Source organism: Pygoscelis adeliae, unplaced genomic scaffold (genome assembly GCF_000699105.1).
Source record: "Pygoscelis adeliae isolate BGI_AS28 unplaced genomic scaffold, ASM69910v1 Scaffold381, whole genome shotgun sequence".
Classification (NCBI taxonomy): Eukaryota; Metazoa; Chordata; class Aves; order Sphenisciformes; family Spheniscidae; genus Pygoscelis; species Pygoscelis adeliae.
This window is the reverse complement of record NW_008824110.1, coordinates 521,169-544,085: the sequence shown is the minus strand read 5'-3', so window position 1 is coordinate 544,085 and position 22,917 is coordinate 521,169. Positions and strand designations below refer to the sequence as shown.

At 35.9% G+C, this 22,917-nt stretch overlaps 1 protein-coding gene across 1 annotated transcript in view; it reads right to left on the bottom strand.

The window, feature by feature from the left end:
• The window catches only part of MMP16 (matrix metallopeptidase 16 (membrane-inserted)), a 190,252-nt gene that overhangs the window by 93,058 nt on the left and 74,277 nt on the right, over positions 1-22,917 (bottom strand). Inside the window, exon 2 of the mRNA XM_009334216.1 lies at positions 5,856-6,004. Within this exon, the coding sequence (XP_009332491.1) occupies positions 5,856-6,004 (149 nt within the window). The remainder of the gene's footprint in view (positions 1-5,855; positions 6,005-22,917) is intronic.

The window sequence follows — 22,917 nt, the reverse complement described above, 5'->3', positions numbered from 1 at the left end:
CCCTATTGTCTGCAAAGAAAATACTGCAAAATCTATAAAACTTTACCCCATCAGTATTTGCTGAAACACCCTGCAACTTTACTTCAGGTTCCTCTGTTTTTTTAAAAGAAGTGTCAATTCAACAAAGTAGACGTTAATGATTTCTGGGATGAAATATTATTGAAAAGTTTAATTTGCTCTAATAAAAAAGAAAATGAAGTAAAGAAGCAGATCTTAGTTACAGACCAAAGGGCAGTTCTATTCTTCTTAGTAAAATGATATCATATTTACACTTCAGCAAATGAGATTAAATTTGGCTCAGACCTCAGAAAAATTTTAGACACATTGTCAGTAATACTTTTTGGCAGTGCGTGTTAGATCATCATGTAGTTACCATGCATTTTAATGACAGGGTATATTTATATTATGCTGTTGAAACTGCACACACACACATCGCAGAAAAAGACATATATGTAACAAAAGATCAGTGTTCTCACCTTAAGGTGATATCAGTATATCAAAAGAAAGAAGCAAGGAATACAGCAAAACCAAATAACCATTATATTTTTTTAGAACACTGTACAAAAATGTCAGGGTCTTCTATAAAATATGTAATATATCACTTATAGTTGTATTGTTTCAAGGACAATGACTTTAAATCAATTGAATTAGGTCTCCCCCCCAAAAAAAAGTTTAAATTATTTTGCTTAACTGGTGGAGACCTATTTTAATAACAGGGTTTGCTCACTGGCAAGCCAGGGACAAATAAGTGTAAATATTCCAAGTTGTGAATTTAAAAATTAATCTTCAAAGCTGTTATTGAACTAATCTCTCAAGTTATGTCAAAGGTTCAATACTCTTACAGAAAATAATGTTAGCATAAACTGTTTTACACAAGATTTAATATAAAAAGTCAAGAACAGTAGGTAGCATGGATTCAAAATTCAACATTTTATTATCTTACTAGAACTACTGACAATCCATTTTTAGCAAAACAAAACATAGCCCAAAATAACATGTTATGAAATTCAAGCAATCACAATTTGTTCTTGCATTGATTTTGAAGTTGTATGTACTATCAAGAACATTATGCTTGTATCCTTATTGGTTTGGATGGGCAGGGGATGTTCCATGTTGTCATGCTGTCTGGTCCACTAATGTTCTCATTGTTCTTACATGAGGACTGGGACTGTGGTTCACACACAATATAAATCCCAATGTAAATCAAATGGAAGCCTTTGCACAAGTGTTTCACTAGCTTTCAAGAAATTATCTTCATGAAAAGTTTAAGGAAAGATGCAATTTGCAGCCGAAGAGTTGGACTATCACCGAATCTATCACCCAGATCTTAGCTGAGCTAAGTTTAGCAGTCAGAATTTTAAACAAATTATTACATGGTTAGTATTGGAGTTCAGTATTTTCTAGCACAGAAATGAGGCAAAATGTTAACAACTTCTGGAACATAAATTTTCTTTTTTTTTTAATATGTTAAAAATATTTTTTTAAATGGTAATTTTTCTCACACACTGACTGGGAGGAAGACTTCTGTCAGTAGTAATTATTAATGCTCATGACATTTGGTGATACTTAGTGTGTAATATGCTCTTCCATCTGGGGGGGAATTGACAAATAATACATTCATTTCTATTTTCTTCTAAATATAGCTGCTTTTAACATAATATGATCAAGGTCTTCCATGTTCTTGATTGCTTGTTGGAGCTTAATTAATTTTTTGAAATAATTGTTTTTCTTTTAAAAAAGGTGCATACTGGTAATGACTTTGCCTCTTTCATCTGTTTGTTTCTGAACTTGTAGAAATCTTTTATGCAACAGCCCCTCAAAATTAATATTTTATCAGTACTCAATAGAGGCTTAATTGTGACTAATGTACTCTATCTGCAGACTACGTCACATCAAATCCGTCTCTTAGCTCCATTAGTTTGAATCTTGATGAGCTATATATGTCAAGAGAATTAAAACAGTTTAGACTCACAGAAAATCTGAAAAGATCAAAATAAAAATATGCAGCAAAACTGTAATGCTCTTCCAGTAGAGAGAGAGCTGAAACTGAACTTCTCATAACTCAAGCCAGTCGCCTAATCATATTTTGTCCTTTGGGAGTTAAGAGGAAGGATCTCTTTCTGTCTCCTCACTTTCTTAAGCTTTCAGGAAAAAGTTTTGGTCTAATGTGGAATCAAAACATTAAAAAACCCTACTTTTGGTTAAACGCCCCCCCCTCGTTTACCCCTAATCAAAACTGCTGCTTAGGCTGTATGTTTTTGTTGGTGGTGGGTTTGTTTTGGGGTTTTTGGGGTTGTTTTTTTGTTTGTTTTTGGCAGAGTTATAGCAAAAAAGGAAAATAAAAGGGAGAGTCCAACTTGACTTAGTGCAACTTGACTTAGTGGCTGGGAAAACTATAGACATTTATTTAAGAAAACTACTGAATGGTACCCTTAAACTTCTTGTGAGGAGAGACAGGTATGTTTTCTAAACATCTTTACTCTTCCCTACTGTACTGCGCTATTACAGGACTTTACTGACACTCCTCTAAGTAATAGGAAGCAGTCAAAGAGTGATGTAAGATACTGTATTTCAGCCCTGTAACTGATTATGATTTGTCTTCAAGGCTTCTCACTGAATGTTTGCTGAGGGTTCAAGACCTATGTATAGCTTTTATACAAAAACAGCTACTAATAAAATGGACCACTGCGTTGATTTCAACAGCTCAAAACGTACCGTTCACTCTTATTCTGTGACTGATAATTAATATATAAACAGCAGAGATCACACACAGATATGATTACATCTTAATTATGAACCTTGAAGTAAACTTGGTTAGAAGCTCATCTGAGAATTAAAATAAGCACATTTGCCATTTATTTATAAAGGATGACATTAAAATAAAATGAATGCTTTGTTACTATTGCATAGATTTAGTCAGCATCCTATACACAACCATTCTATCTGTACACCAAGAAGTTTGTAATGTACCCCTTTAAACTGCAAAACGTATTTTGGAAATAAACCTGTATTGCAATTTTAACAAAAGACAACAGCTAGTCTTTCTCTACTTAGTATGTTTGGTTTAGGGATGTGAAAAACCAGGATGCAAACAGTGGGTCCATTTTCAGAAGTCTCCTTTTTAATGAATCATTGACTGTGTTTGGTAATATATAAATGAATCACAGAAAATACTGTGGCACCCCATGCAAATGTCAGACAGTATTTTCATTGGGTTTGCCGTTGTCATGATACTTGTATTCAGAATGTCCCTCATATTTTTATGCCATTATAATGATGTCTCTTTCTACCACCCACTCTTCCTTATCCCCAGCAATAAGCATGCATCATGCTTTTCAAGCCACTTGGGAAACAAATTAAATATATAGCAAAAACAAGTGAATGGTGAGTAGTAGGGGGAAGATGAACACTGTTCATATTTATTCATACTACAATACTCATTCAGGGATTATCTTTTTTTCAGAGCAACAAAATCCCCCCAGGAGACTTTTGATGCTGCTGCTGCAGGACATTATTTCTCTGTTAATATCCCCAAAGCTGGTTCCTATCAAGTTACTACTATAACTTCTTCTATTGTTTGTCCTTCTGAAGACAAAGAGGCACATCGTAATCTCTTCTCAAGACATGCTAGAGAGGCAGGTAAAACCTCACGGACAAGATGAGAACATATTGTTTTTATGAGGTTCCTGCTATACTCTTTATTTTCTAATCCCAGCATTGTATGTGATTATAACATATTAATCACAGAGAAACAAACGGTAAACTGTCACATATTTCCAGCCAAAAGAGAGTATATATACTTTCTATGTAGATGAAAGGCAAAATTATTTCAAACATTTACAAAATACTGCCATAAATGAACGACTGAGAAAAAAATATGTACCCTTTGTTATATAGTCATATCTCCCAAGAATATTCAGTGGTGTTAATTGATGGTAACTTCAGACCACAGTTTAGTTTAATGAGTTTTTTTTTTTTTTTTCTCAACACCAATGCAGATGTGACAAGTCTTAAAGAATCAGTTCTGTTCTCAACTTTACTCAAGTTAATGCAACTCCAAATGTGTAAGTAAATGCAGAGTTCATCCAGCGTGAGTTATATATACCTAAAAATTTCTGTGCTTTAATATAACTTTCTGCGTAGAATAAAATCATGCATCAAAAGGTTTGGAAGACTCAAGATCCACCAGATTGTAAAATTAATGTTTTGGGCTGCTGCATAGATGGATTCCTTTGTCTCTTACATAGCAGAAGAAGTGAAGACAACCTTGCTGACATGCTGGCCAACAAGCCCAATTTAGCAAATATAAACCGCTTCCCTTTGCAATTAAAGTTTTGTTTTGGTTTGGTTTTTTTTCAGCTCGCTAGCTGATACTCTAAACTAAGAGATGGCCTCCGCTTTTCCTTAGGTTACCACTTTCTATCTTCTCTGTACTGCTAACTGTGAACAGATTATTTTCCTTTTAGTGAAATAAATTGCCTCTTACAAAGCTGCCACTAATGTGTCTTTAAAAGGCTACTAGTGACTGGTATAGCAGCACTCTCCCCTCAAGGATCAATCACTGAAGCTGTATAAAGAGCCTAGTCTCTCCACCCTGCAGATTGGATCATAAACATGCTTTTGAGCACAGCTCTTCTCACAAGGCGTTTATTGCTATTGCACTGCATGTTCTAAGGTCCTTTAAACTCCTGAACTGAGGGATGTGTGATCAACTCACCTCCCCTTAGGGCAGCCCTAAAATCTGCTTTGCTTTATTGCTTTTCAATGCAATAATGCATGAGCCAGTGGAATAAAATGATTTTTCCAATCCTGCCAGCATTTTGGTTAGTCTCTTCCCTAAACTCCAAATGATAGAAAAATCATGCATGTCAGCTACTTTACCAAAAAGGAATAATAAAAGGTGATACATTGGGTTGGGGCTGGTAGATGGGAAATGAAGGATGATTTCCACCACCCCCCCCAAAAAGCATTTTAGAGAAGTAGTAGAAACGTATTTCAATAAAGTAAATGTTGGATATGTAGTGACAGTAATATTTTGTTATTGTTTGTTTTTCAAGCAAAGTAACTTCTTCTAAAATCTCAAGAGAATCTTTATTGTATTTTAACTGGAATGAGTTCAACAAGCACTTCAAATCTTAATCCCAGATATGATTTCTTAATTGTGCACTAATACTTTTTTTTTTTTAATTTTCCTGGCATATTTTCAAAATTTGGCATAGTATAGAGTTGTTTGGAAGTGTGTTTTAATAGCTCTGTTTCACAAAGCTTCTCCATGTTCAGTCTGTCAGTAAAATCAGACACTGCCAGATTTACACAACTTCAGAATTGCAAAGGGCATGCAAAACTAATGCAATTTTACTGCATGTTAAGATGACCACACCTGGTCTTTTGTTACTGAAAACCATTAAATGAATGGACCAGTGGAGTGTGCTAAATTTTTTTTCAATGAGGATAAGGAAATTTACACTAAAGATTTTCCAGTAAGAAAAGACTCTTTCCACTGTGAAACATTTCATGAATTCTTGCCAATTTTGAATAGGTTTCTCCACTTCCACATTTATAACCTTTTGGCCCTTTCTTTAGTTAACCCTGAAACTTTTTCTTTACAATCACATGCCCAAAGGCAGACAGCAGTTAGGCAGGTGACTACCTGCTACCATGAACTAGAGAAGATGGGAAAAAAAAAAAAAAAAGGCAAGGAGAGAGAGAGAAACATTTTCTCTCTCCCCATCTGAAGCTGCAACCCTATTTGGATATGCAGGTCACCCTGTTTCACGTGTTATAAAGTTTTTCCAGTTCTATTTTACCCTGCTTGAAACAGAAAAGTCAAGAGCAGTTCAGTACTGGTTACTTACTCAATTGTGTTCCTGTCCACTTTTCCTGTCATATTAATGCCATAGAACTGCTGCATGGCAGCTATAGCTGATTGCATGGTTTCTGCAGAGCGCAACACCGACATTCGTGGGTCAGTTGGTGGAAGGTAGCCATACTTTTGTAACCATACCTGCAATGACAAGTGCAGTGGCTATTAAATAGAAATTAGAGGTAAATAAAATTCTCCCTAGTAATTAGTTTTGTACCATATATAATGAAGCTTCTAATTCACTGAGCATAAACCCTGTTAGTTTGGGGTTTTGGTTTGGTTTGTTTTTTTTCCAGAGAATAAATTCTTTGGGGCTTTTTTCCAACTCCTTTATTAAATATTCTGCTGTTTTAAGACTTACAATGTTTTCTACCCAGGAGCCAGCTCTCTATTATCTGAAACTGCCTGCTTCAATTATTTATTTAATGTATTTATTTATTTGAAGTTACAACTTAAGCACCTAACCCTGGCTCTACGCACTTCAAGAAATTTTTAAAGCAGAAAAAATATAAAATCTACAATATATACCACATATAATTGACTGTCCGCAGGGTACATAATGATATTCATCAACTACAATAATAAATCCACAAAAGCTCTCACACAGTTACGCTATATTGTTATCGTCTCTCAAAGAATATGAAAAAGAGGGTGGGGAGACATTCAGCTTTCTGAGAAGAATATCAAAATCACACACTTATAGGCAAAGCAAGTGGCCAGGAGATGTAGCAGAAGTGAAGTAGGAGAGTCTGTCCTCACTTAGAAGAAACTGCCTGATAAGAGGATCTTCCTTTTTAAATCAAGATGGATTTAATGCCAACAGTTTATGTTCTTAATTGTGTAGAAGTAAGAGGGAGAAGGCATGGTCCAAATAACTGAAAGCTTTGTGGATTAAAGCCAATATCTTAAGAACACCTGGAAAAACCCTCTGAAACATGCTGTCTTCTTGAGGCAATGATTCATAAACAAGTAGCTGCAGTTATCTTAATGTTTCTAAGCATTCTCAAAACCTATACAAAGCACAGTGTAAGACTTCTGAGGCAATGAGAGCACTGATACATCTATGAAAATGTCTTAGCTTCTCATCTAAGGACTGGAACTACTCACTAGAATGAAAGGTACATATATTGCCAATCTACAAGACACACAGTTAAATTGTATTGCTGCAGCTTTACTCTCCCCAGTAACAAAGTACTTGTGACCCCATAAATCTGATCTTCTGTTCTTTAAAAAAAAAAGAATTAACAGATAAACAAAAAAATGTTCAGCCACCTCTTTCAAATGTATCACATCCCAGTTCACGGCTTCTGAATCATTACATTAATGAATGCTACCCACCCACTCTCCCCTTATAGTTTGTCGTGGGCTCTGTCTGCCTCATACAACACTACTGGTTTTTTTATCTGTTTATACACACTGTTTATACACAGCTTAACACCAAACTGTGTAGTCTGCAATTTTCAGCCTTAAGTTTAGCTTGCAGAGTCCACCCGATTCAGTTCTGTAGCAGGGTTACCATGTTGGTGGTGCACTCCTCTTTTACGGACCCAGTGAAGAACCTCAAGATGGATGAACTCATTGCTATGGTTCACTTTACTAACACTGAACATGTATTATAGATGAACATTGGCTCAGTGTAAATAAAAGATAAAACTGGCACTAAAGATAGGGGAAATCTTCAGGTTATGAGTTCAGGTATTTCTAATTTAATTCTTTGTGAGCTCCACACCACAGGGAGATACAGTACAGACAGGATTAAGACCCAGCCTAACCTCTTTCACCTTCACACTATCTCTATATACAGAAGCCATTCAGAATAAGAACAAAATTTTGTTTAATAGATAGGAAGATGCTCTTATTTCCAGTATAAATGAATTGCTACAATCTGTACCTACAACCAACTTTACAAACTCCTGACTTCTTGCACTTTTCAGCTTCAAGGGTGAACTTGTGTACACTGTTTGTGCCAGATTTGGGTCATCACACAAATAATTTAGTTTATGTGTCGCTTTGCACACCTTATTAGAAGATAGCTCTGAAAGGCCATCTAGAGATGGAAGGTTGGCAAGAGCAATGCAATACATGGAAACAAGATTGTGGAAGTAAGAAGTAAGTTTGACACAGAGTGGGTTTATTTCAATGTAGTGTGTGGAGTCTCTTTGAATTAATATTTACAATGAATATATTTAAGAATGGAGTTATTTTGAGATTCATCTTCTCAAGTCAGTGATATTAAAACAAATGATCAGTCAGGGAAGAAAAATAATTCTGAGCAACATGTCACTATTGTCTAAAATGATGTCACCTTCTTGTCACCTTCTCAGCATGAATTTGGTGTGCAGACACAGAGCAGGGCTTTTCATGAAGCTCTCTTTCAGGTGCTAAGGGCACACAAAATTGTTTGGTAAGCTTGTGAGGCCACCTATCACCACTCAAAACTATCCTCACTGTGGCATAACCGAAGGAGACAGAGGTATGGGGTTACAAGTAACCAAATTTACCGGGAGCTAAATCTTCAGATATCTGAACTAGAAAAGCTATAAAGAGAGAGACAGAAAAAATAGCTTGGGGAGTACTGCTCATGGGAGAAGTGGAGTAGAGAGGACAAACTGGAATCTAGCAGAGTGCCACTGAAGTCACAGTTTTTGGGCAGGACTTTCTTGTCCTGCAGCAAAATGAAAGCCATGGTAACCTTTCATGGTAATCGCAGAAAAACACAGCTGGAAGACAATGGGTTCCACCACTTCCCTCTCTATTACAGTGCTTTACTATCCTACTGCTGTGAAGTTTGCCTTAGAGTTGAATATCCCTTACTATAATTTAAGCCTGTAACTTCTCATTTTACCTGCTGTGGGTGAGGGGAACCGATTATTCCTTTCTCCTCTGCAGCAGCCTTTTATGCTTTTGAATGCTCTTATGTGAATCACTCTTTCTAATATTTTTTAAATAAACTAAAGAAACCTCTTCTGTTTAATCTTATTTCATTGTCCACATTAACCTCCAGGAAACTAGAAGCTAAAATCTATCTTTACTAAACATCTGCTTGCACTAGATTTGTATGTTAGTTCCCATTATTAGCCTATTAACAAACACTGGAGTTTAGCTGAAGTGTTAGGAGTAATTCAGAAGAACACGGACACTCAAACACTTCATTTTGGAAACAAAAACACAGAAAAAAATTAGCCTAAAAATATATTTTCTCACTAATTGAACTTCAAGGCTTACGTCCCATTTATCTATACATTTTAAAATTATAAAACCATGCTTTTTACATGCTTTTTCCACCAGAAAAATCCCTTCACCATAAGTCCACCTTCTCTTTTCATAATTGTAAGGAAAAAGATGAAAGCTGTAGAGATGCTAGGAGTTTGTTGGGGACTTGCCACTTCTGCAGGAGTCCATGGAACCTGTAAGTGCTCAGCACATGAGCTGTATCACCTTCCAGATTTTGCATGTCATTGACTAGATGCCTAAGTTTTGGGGGGTTTCTGCCATGATGAAAAGATCTTTTCATTTTAGTTTGTAACTGCTACTAATGCTATGCTATATGGATCATCTGGCTGTGGAGTAGATAGCACTTTGTCACATGGCTGTATGTTTGTCTCCTCTAAAGGAGGAGACTTTGGGCTAACTTAAAGTGTATTAAATGTGTATTAAATACAGCAATGGACTTCAATCATTCAGATCTTCACTAGTTTGGGAAGAAAGAGCATTATAGGGAATCTTCTGTTGGTTTTCATACCTCATATCTCTAATGCCACCAGTTCCTTACTGGTGATGTTTTCTCTTTTTAACAGAAGACACTGATGTTAATTTACAGAATGGATATATTGTGTATGGTATCTACCTAGTGAGAAAAATACTTCCAAAAAAAAGCATATAACAAGAACATATAGTCCAGGAGAGTCTAACCTAGTCTATCAGAAATGTATACAGAATGAGAATAAGAATTATGATAGCTAATATAATAGCTTAATGTTTATGATTGGTTTGCTACCTATGGTTTTAATTTGAGAAAACTAATCCTTAACAGCTAAAAGAGAGCCTGCAGGTTCAGAATACATAAGTCTGGAATGACTTGAAGCTCACAAACAAATCCACTTGGAAATTGTATAGCAGGGTGGAAAAGATCTTAAACAGAAGGAATCATCTTCAGACCAAGGAACTATCTTATTTGTCATTATGAACATGCCAAAAACAAAAAGTCAAAATACCAACTTGCAAAATTTAGTTCTTCAATTACCTGAACTAGAGTTGACCAGGTTCTTTTCTTGTGAATTACTGTGATAACGTTCCCCCCCCAAAAAATAGATGTGGTATTGGCATAGTCTTAGACACATTAATGATGGTAATTGTGGATTACAGAATTTATAACAAGTACTTAATAATTCAGAAAAGTCTGTGGGATGGCTAGGATGCAGACTGCACTATAGTGCATACTTAGATACAGTACTAGAAGTAGCAGAGTTGAGCTCACAGTGGGCCAAAGAGGAGGATAAATTAGGCCTCATTGAGTTCAGTGTTGCTACAGTTAGATAGTTCAACATTAGTTGAGGCATCTCCACTGTTCTAATATGTATATGCTTTAGTTTTTTCTGTGTTCTGGCTACAAAAATGAATGTGAAACTGAACATTCATATCATATAATTCTCAGATAGTACAAAACCAGATTTATCAATACATAACCTTATATGTCTCTTCCTACATGAAGTCAGGAGAGAGGGGACAGAGTCTGGAATTTCCCCACGCACGTCTGCAGTAACTTAGATAATTTTAAAAGGGAGCTCCTGTTCCCAGTGAGAGGTAATGCCATTGCAAGAATCAAGACTGCAGCCCAAAGCCACAAGCTCTGCCTGGTTACTGACTCTTTGCTGATTTCCTCTCATTTATAATTCAAGTTCAGTTTAAATGTTCTAAATCCTTTGTTGTTTTACTGCCACACTTGTGCATGGAAAAAACAATGTAGCTTGAGAGCAGCAGGAGTGGAAGGTGTAAAAGAGCAGCCAGGAGCACCAGGACAGAGCCATTTGCAGATCCGAGACAGGTGGGGACCTACCAGTAAGTGGCAGATGTGGGATCTGCACGTAACACTGTGCTTGAGAGACGCTGAAATACACTTGGAACAGGGATCAGATATTACCCAGCTCCTAAAGCAGGAGTTACATTGTTCGTTCACTACTTCTACTGAGTGTCTGTACCAAGAGTGGGTTAATGTTATAACAACTATGACACAAATCCTTGCCTTGGAAAGAAACTCTTTGTACCTTGATCATTCCCTGTAACAGTATGCACATTTATAACTGACTGCAGAATGTGGAACTTATTCATTAGTTGCTCAGGGTAATTTTCTCCAGTCACTAACAGAAGTCTCTGGCATGGACCCAGACCGGTGGAAACACTTCCATGAATAAAACTAACAGTTCTAGTAGATGTAAACACTCAATCATTGAGCACATGTTAGGGGATACTGTCCTTACCTCTTACTAGAATTTCTATAGCTTCTAGGAAATATGAAGTACTCTGCAGGGATAAGGATGCTATGTTGAATAATCTGTCTGGATAAGTCATGACTGCTTCAGAAAAAAAATGAAACTTCTAGGGCCATGAAGATGATTAAGGGATTGGAACATTTCTCCTATGAGGAAAGACTGAGAGCTGCGACTGTTCAGCCCAGAGAAGAGAAGACTCAGGGGGGATCTTACTTATGTGTACAGATATCTGAAGGGAAGGAGTACAGAAGATGGAGCCAGGCTCTTTTCAGTGGTGCCCAGAGACAGGACCAGAGTCAATGGGCACAAAGTGAAACACAGGAGGTTCCCTCTCAGCATAAGGAAACACTTTTTCACTGTGAGGGTGGTTAAACACTGGCACAGGTTGCCCAGAGATGTAGTAGAGTCTCCATTCTTGGAGGTATTCAAAAGCCAACTGGACATGGTCCTGGGCAGCCTGTTCTAGGTGGCTCTGCTTGTGCAGAGGGTTGGACCAGATGACCTCCAAAGGTCCCTTCCAACCTCAACCATTCTGTGTGATTCTGTGATTCTAGACTGAAGCTCCCAAAACTGTAATATCCTGAAGACGTGTAGAATCCTGCTCATACTGGCTCAAACCATGGAAAAGTCCCTGAGGGATTAGAAATCCAGGTAAGTCACTACTGATATAGGGTTTTTTCCCCAAGGTCTGTTGTAAAAATTACTCTAAAATTACTCCAGACTAATTCTCATATGGTCAAACAAACCAATAGATTCTTCTATTGTGTACACTACTCTCAAACTGAAGTGAATGCATATTTTAGCTCGCACAGAGAAAGGTGCATAGGTGCATACAGGAATATGTTCTGAGGCTGGCTGATTTAAATTCTAACAGAATGTTCAGTTGACTTCATTGCAAAACTTTGGTTTGAAACAGAAGACTGCTAACTTTGGTTAAGTATGTACTCCTTGTAAATTATGTTTATAGTGACTGATTTTCTTAGGCAGACACTCTTCCCATGGAGAAGGGGAGACTTCATTTGGTATTATAACTCATATACTTGTACCCAGTGTCATTCCAAGGTCCCCAAGACAGGAAGAACAGTAGTTGTCTAGGAGGGAAAACATGCTTACATACTTATATTCCTAAACAGCCAGCATGTTTCATAGACCCTCTTACCTTCGGCCTATAAGGCATTGACATTGCTCCTAAGATGAGGACAAAAAAAGGACTGGCAGAGAATCAGGAAATATGAACATGGGAACAACAATAATTATTAGTATTTACACAGTAGAAGTCAGATAGTTTGCTATAAGAAGCAACAGAGTCCCATTGTGCTACACTGAGCAAAATAAGAATGAGAGTCAATTCCTTCATCAGAAATAGACACTATCTAGTTCAATATGGAATGAAGAAAGAGTTTATAGGAAGGAGAGACTGAAAACCCCTATGTACAAGGGGTGTTAAGTAATTCAATCTTTTAAACAAGATAAAGTAAAGAAAATAATGAGTAATTCTTAGTAGTCATCCACAGTCATTGAAAAAAAATTGAGGTGACAGTCTTGGAGATAACAACCTATCTAGCAGAGTGTTGCAAGATTAGGGAAAAAAGTCCTCATGTTCAAAGATGAAAATAAGTCCTAGGAAGTTAATTCTCCACAGAGCTCTCTTTCTACAATATCTTTTCAATAACACATTTTGTTTATGAATCTCAAACTAAGGAAGAACTTGGGTGTAATTTTGCAACTTTTTGCCTAATAGCTAAGCAGTCTGGCTTCTGGTATACATTTTGCAAGAATCGTGGTCTACTTCTTTGGCAGCCATCATATTGCAGGGTATGGAGATTGTCCACAAGATTCCATAACCTCCAGTCCCTATAAGACTCATTTTATTTGTCAAACTTTTTACTTTGTTTGCCTCTTTCTCTCCTGCTCTGTGTATTTTCTGCAAGGTTACTTATGTGTTCCTACCTGGAATATCCTTGATCTTTGCTGGGTTTAGATTTTTCTCTTTCTTTCACTGTTTTCTATGGCTTGTTGTATGTCACTGTAGAGTTCATTCAGATGCCTGGATCCCAGAACACCACTGGCCAGATCAAGGTGATTGCCATATATCAAAAACAATTATGAGGCTGGAGTCAGACCAATCCTGGTTGAGCCACAGGCCCATTCGGTGTTCCTGGGAAAATCAGCTGGCTTTCATGGTAGCAAAAATAAGAATGAGTGATACTTCTGAACTTTCCTCAGCATAGCATTGCAAGAATCCAGACAGGGCTTGGAACATATAAAATGCTATATAAAATGCAACTGTTGGAGGAAGGCAAGAGTTCAGAGTGACTCTTCCGCCACACTCCAGAAGATTACCTCACCTTATCTTTGCCTTGGTATTAGCATCTTTGATCCCTATAGCTTTGCAATACCTCACCTGCAAGCTGATTATTTTGGTCTAATCTATCTATATATTGCTGGCATTATTTTGACTATGCTTACCATCACAGTATTTTAGTGCAGAGTTGTTTCTTCTATTTCACTATTTCTAAAAGCAAGCAGGGAACTGAACACCAACCAGGAAAACAGAGTTTGCTGCTTAGATCCTACGGCTTAGCACTTGCTTGGAATTTTGTTTCTTCTGTTTTAGATTCTACAAGAGAAAGGCCTATCTCCCCTCACACACATATGCTAAACAACCAAAGCAATGCATTTTATCGTGAATTCATAAGGACTGCCTCACTACTTCCATCGCCATCCTACAAGCAGCAAAATCTCGAAGTGGCTGGCACTAGCTGGAAATGGCCACAGACATTTTTGGGCTCTGAGAATATCATTGCAGTCAATCATGCACTTCAAAAAAGAGGCATTCATATCAGTAAAATTTAACAGTAATATAGGATTTTTCCTCATAGACTGTAAAATCATTAGCAGCAGCATCTACATCAGACAAACAGAAATTGTATACTACTGTAAGACTAATGTAAAAAACCTTGGTTATTTGGTATGTCTTCTATGGCACAATTATAAATTACATGCTGTCATGTAAAAACAAAAAAATATACCAATAGTGTATTAACCAAAAATACATTAGTCAGCACTGCCCTTTTTTATATGTGCCAATAGGTTGTTTCAAATTATCTTAATAAAAGTACTAAAATTTTGTTCTAAGATATTTACATAGGAAATACATAAATACATAATGTACCAACAGATGGTGGTGTGCTACTTTAAAAAGGCTTGTGGGAAGGTAGTCCACTGTAATAAAATCAAAAGGTCAAGCTACAGAGTTCCTTTGGGGAAATGATTATTCAAACCATATCTGACATTTGGTATTTGAATCCATTAGATAAAATAACTTTACTATTCTAGTTTATGCAGTTTTAAGTTTGCATCAGTGAAGTAGATGAACTGCAGGTTAAACATCTATAAGAAATGTGAATTGGCCATTTATTTTTTTTTCTCCATATCACTTATATTTAATTTTCTTCATTATAGTAGTTTTTTTCTCATTTTATAGACATAAGAAACATAATATTTTGAATCATAAACCCATCCACTAAATATCTATGCAAATATTTTCTGTATAGATATCAATATCTTGAATATTCTTATATTATGGATTAAATTAAAATTACATTAAAGCAAAAGAATAGAAATGCAACAACACATTGCATATCTTTTCTGGCTTTATATTTCATAGGCTTTTTTACTACACCTGTACAGAAAAGATTGCATGTAAATTCATACAGTACTGCACATAAGCAGTTTGAAAGTCTGTGTCTGTAAAAAAAACCAAGTGGCTAGGCTAATGTCAACAGCAAAGTTGCCTTCAGTAGAAACAGGAGGTATTTAACTGAATCAGATAGTTCCTTTATTTTGTTGAATGTTACCTTTAGTTTTTTCTTTTCTATGCCTTTTCAGCAATTAATGATGTCACTACTACTTGCAATATAAGCCTTTATGGCACAGTATGTTTGTTTCCCATGGTCAAAAGAGTTTTTAAATATAAATTGATACTAAATCCACTTTTAAATTGAAAATATCTTTTTTTTTGTCTTCTGCTTTTCAAAGTCAGATATATAAGATGTAAAATTTAAGATGCTGCGCTTCCTTGCTGGATATCATTCAATATTTTAGAAATCCTTCTTTTTTACAATCAAGCTGGTATAAGATTTGTGATATTTTCAGTACTATAATAGCTCTTTGAAAGATCTGATTCAAGTTTTCCTGCAGAAATCAGTAGACAGAAGATGAACATGGATTTCATAAGTGCATGAAGTCTACAGATAGTATCAGTTTGTTACTTCCCAGGGAAAGACAGGAAGAGAATGCAATCAACATAAAAGGTAATACTGTGGTTTCCCAAATTACTTTATTTGGTCCACACAGCAGAATGAAAACAAAACAAAAAAAAGTAAATACTACAACACAACATCATTTGAAAGAAAAACCTTGTAACTTCTTGCAAGGAGGCCAAGGAGCTAATGGAGAAGAAAGGAAGTAAAATCCCTGATATGTATGATTTCTTTGGAGCAATGCATCCAGTTGGGAGGAAGGTGGACAACATTTTAATTCAGCCACTCTCTTCCTGTTTTGCAATGAAGACAATCTATTCAGCTACATAGTAACTCTATCTGATCAAAAGCTGTAACAATGAAAAGGAAAAGGCAGTACAGAAACCAGCTCGTCCTCTGTCCCATCCTCTTTTAACTTCTGACTTGCTCCCCAGTTTTGAAAATACTGGTCCAGTAGAGGAGTTTCCATGGAATATTGATCTGTAATTAATGTTTCCCACTTTCATTTCCAACCCTTCTTCAGAAAATGCCTGTGGGAGATGATTCTGCCACAGGGAAGGATCAATCAGAATCTAACACTTCCATTTTTACATGTTTGCTTCTAAGGACTCTCTCTGATAGTTTATGCACATTACACCTGTCTTATTTTCCTCTTATACATGAGGTTCAAATGGAGCCCTGTAGTGCCCTACAACTGAAGAGGTAACAACATTACTGGTTAAACATTTTTACCTTGTTTTTTTTTAATCATCTTCAACAGTGATCACATACCTTTCATAAATTCTGTTGTAGCATGGATCACAATAGGTGAATACAGTAGCTTTTCTGTAGAGAGTTCAAATCTTAAGTAGCAAGAAAAGGTGCATTTAGTACGGGTAGGACACTACCCTTGATTCAGATCACCACGGAATCCATCACAATTGACTCCTGCCATAGATGTTAAGGTGAAGAAAAAAGACGGAAAGTGTAGAGAAAGCTATCTTGCTTGCTATAATAAAGATGTATCAATTCTGAAGTAAAACATTTCCTTTCCTTGAAACCATCTCTGTGTAGATTAGTGGCAGAATATGACCAACTCAGGCTAGCTGTATTAGCCTCCTACTTTCATAAAGACAAAAAAGTCCTCATACTTCATTTGATAAGTAAATCTATTTTGCTTGCAGTACACTAACACACCAGCTGTTTGTAATCCTTCTGCAAGTAGCAGAAAGACTGCATATATTTCAGTACATCTGCAACTCTCCTTTTTATGTCATCCTCTAAACTCTATTTTTGTTAAAGGGCAGGATTACAAAAATAGAAGGGGGGAAGGGGAAGTGGTGGATTGATGCAAGTGAGGGATGTGACAAGGTGATTCCTGCAGGCAGAAAGGGACATACAGTAATTGCTTCAAAGCAAACCATGGGATTATCTTTTATTAGCTCCCCTATAGGTTATGGTCATGTGTATTGCAATTTTAAAATGTAATAGAACAATCTTAGCTTTGCTTAATTAGGACCTGATGCTGTGAATCCCTGAGTACTCTCAATAGCCATAGGTTCAGATGGATGCTTAGAGCACTCAGTACCTGGCAGAAGTCAGTCAAGTGTCTCTATCAGCCAACAGCAAGATTAGGATTTGTATATACTTTTATATATATTAAAAAGCTGCTGAAAGAAACTAATTCCCTTGCACTCATCTCTGGTAACATTGATAAAGCTCAGACATTGTAGTGGTTTCTTTGTATAAATACATTGTTTTTCTAGCTCAAACATGCAGATAGAATCAAGATAGCAGAAAAGGCCAGGGAAAATTATATGTGTATGCTTTTCTGTTTTTTTCTTCCAAGACACATGGTCTTTCATGCAATTAAGAAGGATAATATGCAAAACAAGTAACCTAGTACATTTTAGAAATTACATTTGCAATTAATAAACATAATAGGTTCTGTATTCTCATAGCAATGCCATTAGTATGCTAATCTTGTGAACCTAATGTTTAAGCATCCCAAGCAGCACTTTACTTGATATTCATTTGTTTTCAGTTTAACATAATTTTTTTAGACTTGGTCTACCATAAACTAGAGGCAAAATTAGAGCTGGTATTACCCCATTCAGCAATTAAATCCAAATTTCTAAAAGTACGTATACTTTTTTGTACAGGTTCAAACTGTAAATGAGAACAGCTTTTGCATGTATTAAAGCCAAGGGTGTTTACAACTGTTTATCTGTGTATGTACACATATGCTTAAGAGAAAAATTATACATTTTTTTCAGCTTTGGTTTTAGAAACAAGAAAAAATATTTTAGTATGGTGATTGAGTTAGCAATTGTTAATGGACAAACTGAATATTTGATTTCTCAGCTCCTATCAGGAAGGAGGAAGAAACCTTAGAAAAAAGGAACAGTGTATATTTTGCTATACTGAAAAAAAAAAAAGAAAACAGGGTTAGGAATCAAATGAAGTCCTGCATTTTGCAAACATTAATCTCTCCTCCAGATTAAGGTACCTCAGAACTGCAACTAAGGAACCAACACCCAAAAACCTTCCAGCCTCTGACCCATGTATAATGAACAAAAAAATACAGATTATGATTGACGCAGCATAAACTGGTTAGGATACATTGTTTTAGTCCATCCCATCTAGTCTATCCCAAAACAGAACAGACACACAAAACATTTCCAATTGACATCTTCCAGTATGTGGTGGACATCATGGAAGTAGTATTCTCATTTTGCTGTATTGTTTTTCTGTATGACTGCTAAACTAGAGTTTATTTTAGACACCTGGCAATGTTTTTTTACTTCCTACAGGTAAGAGCTAACAGTATGCTTTTGCATTGTTTGAGGATGACATCTGTATGATAAACATCTGCACTATAAATTTCATTTTTATTAAGCACCATCTCCTTTCCTTAAAATTGTGCAATTGACCTTCATCATATCTATTCTAAGGTTCAATTTTTTTAACACATACTTTTTTCTGTAAGCAATTTTTCACAAAAAGTAATCTTTCTTCTGTCTCCCAATCTAATGAATATTCAGTCTGAGAAAAGTGATGAAGTTACCCACCCTTTCTTAACAATGAGAATTTCATGTTATTAAAAAGTAGAAATTCCTAGTGTTACCTTTTAATTTTGGAATGCTCTATGAGATCAGCTTTTAAAGCAATGATAGCTTTCTAACTCAAGAATCTAACTTGCTTTTTTTTTTAAAGGCATTTTAAATATATCATTAGGATTCAAGTCTTTTTTAGTTTAATAGTGGATTTAATAATGCAGCCATTATCTGAACAGAAACTGGTGCAAAGGTGACTTCCTGAATCTACAGAAGAGTACTTGAAGTGCTCATGCTGCTCTTTGATGATCTTATAAGGAGGAGCAGGGATATGAACAAGGCTTTAATGAGAAGTTCCTAGAGAGTGAAAGCTGTGAGGAATCATATTGCTGAGAAAGCTACCCATAGCAAATACAGGGATGTAAATGGAGGCTCAAAGAGTGGCAGCAACCTTTCTTTTCTTTCTCTTCATAGCAGAAAGTCTGAAGAAGCAGTGATGGAGACCAAGTTTGCAACTTGATGCAAATTTGAAGAAAGTTCTTCTATCTTACAACTATTGAAGGACAGAGCTCCAAAGTTACCAAGCACTTAATAGTCAGAAGTAGATTTGAAGACCCTAAGACATTACCTTAACAGAAACTATAACCAGCTTTCCATGAGTTGTTATAGTCATTGAAGCATCTCATGTGTTTTTTCCATGAAGATCAGCATCATAACTCTTAGGAACCTAAAGCTGCAAGGTGGAAAACTGAAGTTTTCTCCTCATTCAGTTTTACGGATAAAAAGTGAGATATGGTCACATAGCCATACTGCCAAAAAAGTGAGGTATGCCTAATAAGTGTGTTTAGCAAGTGACATTTTTAAATTAATTAAATTTAATTGATCTCTAGTTCCCCTTCCCTTCCTTTCCTCCTTTCTAGAGTAGAAATGCAGTCTTGGTTCAGCACTGGATAAGTTTTGCAGATGATCTGAAAGCAAAGTAAAGCTGAAGGATCTGATAACGTCAAAAGCTCTTAACTGACTATATGTACTCATGCCAGTATCATTATCCCTATCACATAAACTGATAATCATGATAAATGATTGGAAACTAAGTATGGGACTAAACATGGGAAATTCCACAATGGATTGTCTCAATAGTGCTTCACCTCCTGTCTTAGTACAAACTCCCTATTGAACAATTATGGAATAATCTGGCTATTGGGGTAAATTCATTTTCACCCCATCAGTTAAAGGTTGTTTTTTTAAAAAACAATTTTCACTTCAAAGTTTACTGTCCACTTCAACCGATCTGCATTAATTTTTGAAAAGATTAATAGGAGAACTCCATTTAGCTTTTCTTATTCTTAAGGCCGATCTTATTTAGTCTCCTCAAATGAAACAATACTAATACAGACCCTTATAAAAGGCATTCCCTTACTCAAATTTCTCCTCCATCTTTTCTAGAATTTTGTCTTTTCTTGATGAATCACTTCCTGAGATGAAGTTGTCAGAACCTAACAAATACTGTGCATTAATGATATTAAAATATTCAATAATTTTTAAAATTGTTTTTAAGTGTCCTAGCATTTTCCTTTTGTAGCACAGTGAACAGCTGTTTTCACTGAGCTGTCCAAAGCATTGCCCAAGGCTTTTCCCTCAGTGATTACAATTAATTTAGAAATATACAACGTGTGTGAGAAATTCAAATTATCCCATCTAGTATGCATTACCTTATCAGCACTGCATTTCACCTGCCACCCTCAATAAATTGACAACCATTCACTCCAATCTACACATTCTGAGAACTGTACTATAGCACTCAGCAAATAACTTCTCTCTCTCTCAAAATAAATTCTCTTCATAAACTCACTTCTTAAAATCTGTGGGAAAAAGTCTTGCACAGGTAAGTAGCTAATGGAATAAGTTTCAAAGTTTTAAGAAATATTCTTTTCACTGGCAAGCTGAAAATCAGGTTGGATTGTCTTTTCCCTAATGGATGTGCTTTATTTCAAAGCAGAATTAGTTCAGGGAAGTCCTGTGACCTTTACTATGAAAGCAGGATGATCAACAGTCTTCTTTGAGAACAGGTCTCACATTATTTTCTTCCTAGAGTTAACAATCTTCTTAGAGATAATAATTCTTCATGAAGAGGAATATGTGACAGGATACTTGCACAATCACCATGGCAGTAGCTATTAGACTTGCATTTTTGCATATCATGATCTAGAAATCATTAGTCTTTCTTTTGTGCCTGTTCACTTTATCTCAGCCCCACAAAACACATATGGCTGTGACAGCAAAGAGGTAATGCTTACTGTAAGCGAAAGCTGTATATTTAAGCGATATGCATCATAAGAGTTTGGGAGGTCTGACAGTTGATGCCTCCAGGGAACAGTGCAGAAGCCTTAATGAAGAAACGCAGCGGGGACTGACAAATAACAGGACATAGGTCTGCAGAGGGACTAATATAGACCAGTCTGGGGTTGGCAGGAACTGGAAAAGATTCATGTGGTTTTAGTGAGCACTGAACTGCTTTGTAGGAAAAAGAATCTGAGAGAAATGGATCAAAAGTCTGCTACTGAGGTCTGGGATGATGTATTGGCTCAACGGCTGTTTATATAAATGGCTTCATTTGTACACATAAGGTCTAGACAGGTGGAAAACACATATACATCCCTTCAAACTTAACCAAAGCCAGTTTTCTGTCATGTGTTTAAAAAAAATTAAAATCTGTTTGCAGGCTTGGAATGAGCTATTTATTTTGTTTATTTCTGTAGGGCATATAGTGCAGCTGACATACCAAGTTCTGTATATGTCACTGTTCATAATGGAACCCTTGAACTAAACCTTGTAAAATCCTTACAACTAATTAGTGTGAGAAGAATATATAGAAAGTCTCTGTTCCCAATCTTGTAAAGGTCTTGAAACATTTCAGATAGTGCCAAGTAGTGCACTATTCAGCATTATAATAGAAATGCTTGGCAAGACTTCTTTTTTCTTCTGCTGACACTAATTTTTATGTTATTTCCTTCTTAACTTTAAAATATTGAAAATCTGTAACACCACAAAAGTATCTGAAATCTCTCGGAAATGCTGTTTGGATTCTCATATCATGTACCGAAAATTCTGTTTAAAACTCAAATGCCTCCCCATGTAGTGTGCATCTGGTACCTGCAGGCACTATTCTGCCATTCTGAAAGGCTTCTAGAGTAGCTGCTCTTTTCTAGAAAGGCACAGAATCTAATTTTGAAATACTCAGACTTAAAATTTAATTTCCACACGAGACTGGAAAAATTTTATTACGGAGAGGTTAATTCAGTACAGCATGGACATGTACACATAAAAATCTATCACAGAGTTTACATTGCCTTAAAAAAAATTATTTTCTCTGAATATTTCACAATTTTAAAGGATTTCTTCTTATAGCAGATCAGACAGGGAAAGAATGGTAATCTCCTTTCATAGATGAGGAACTGAAGCAGAGCTAAGGTAAAGAACTGTCCCATTAAGCCTCTGACAGGAGATTGAGAGGAGAGGAGGAAATTCTCTTGGACACAAACTGTGCTTCCTCCTGATTCATCAGAACAAAGTATTATGCTGATATTTTAAAGTTCCTGAAGTTGAAGGAACTGCTTTCACCTTGATGTTTGACCAAATGCTTTGTAAACACTTAAAAATACCCACTAATGAAGGTTTCAGGACAATTCAGGACAAGTCTTTTGGAAAAGAGGAACCACATGAATGAAAGCACATATACTGTTATCATTTATTTCTATATTCAGATATTAGAGCCAACTTGATAAGGTGTATTTAACTGTTAGCTAGTTCATAATTTGTCTTCTCTTTAAATATATACCTTTTAAAATAAAAACCCCATACTTTTAAAAATACTATAGCTTTACATATCTGTGCCTGACACTCTTGTATTACTCACTAGCTTTACAGATGTGTTCCTGCACTATACTTTGGATCATATATTAATTTCTTAAAATAACTGCAAATTTCTCATACTCCTAAGCAAATAAATATACTCCTATTGCATTAGTATTACAAAATATACAGTACCAATTAGCATGCTGTGGGTTATTTCTATGAGTACTTAAAAGCAATGGAAATATATATATACATATATTAAAATAAATCAATGAATATATGCATATGAAAATGCTTAACTATTTGTACATCTTTTAATTTATAAAATTCAATTACGTTCAGTTCTCTCCCAGTAAAAGTCTGTTCTCAGCTACAAAATACCGGGTAAGATCTTTGGAAGTTATTTTTAA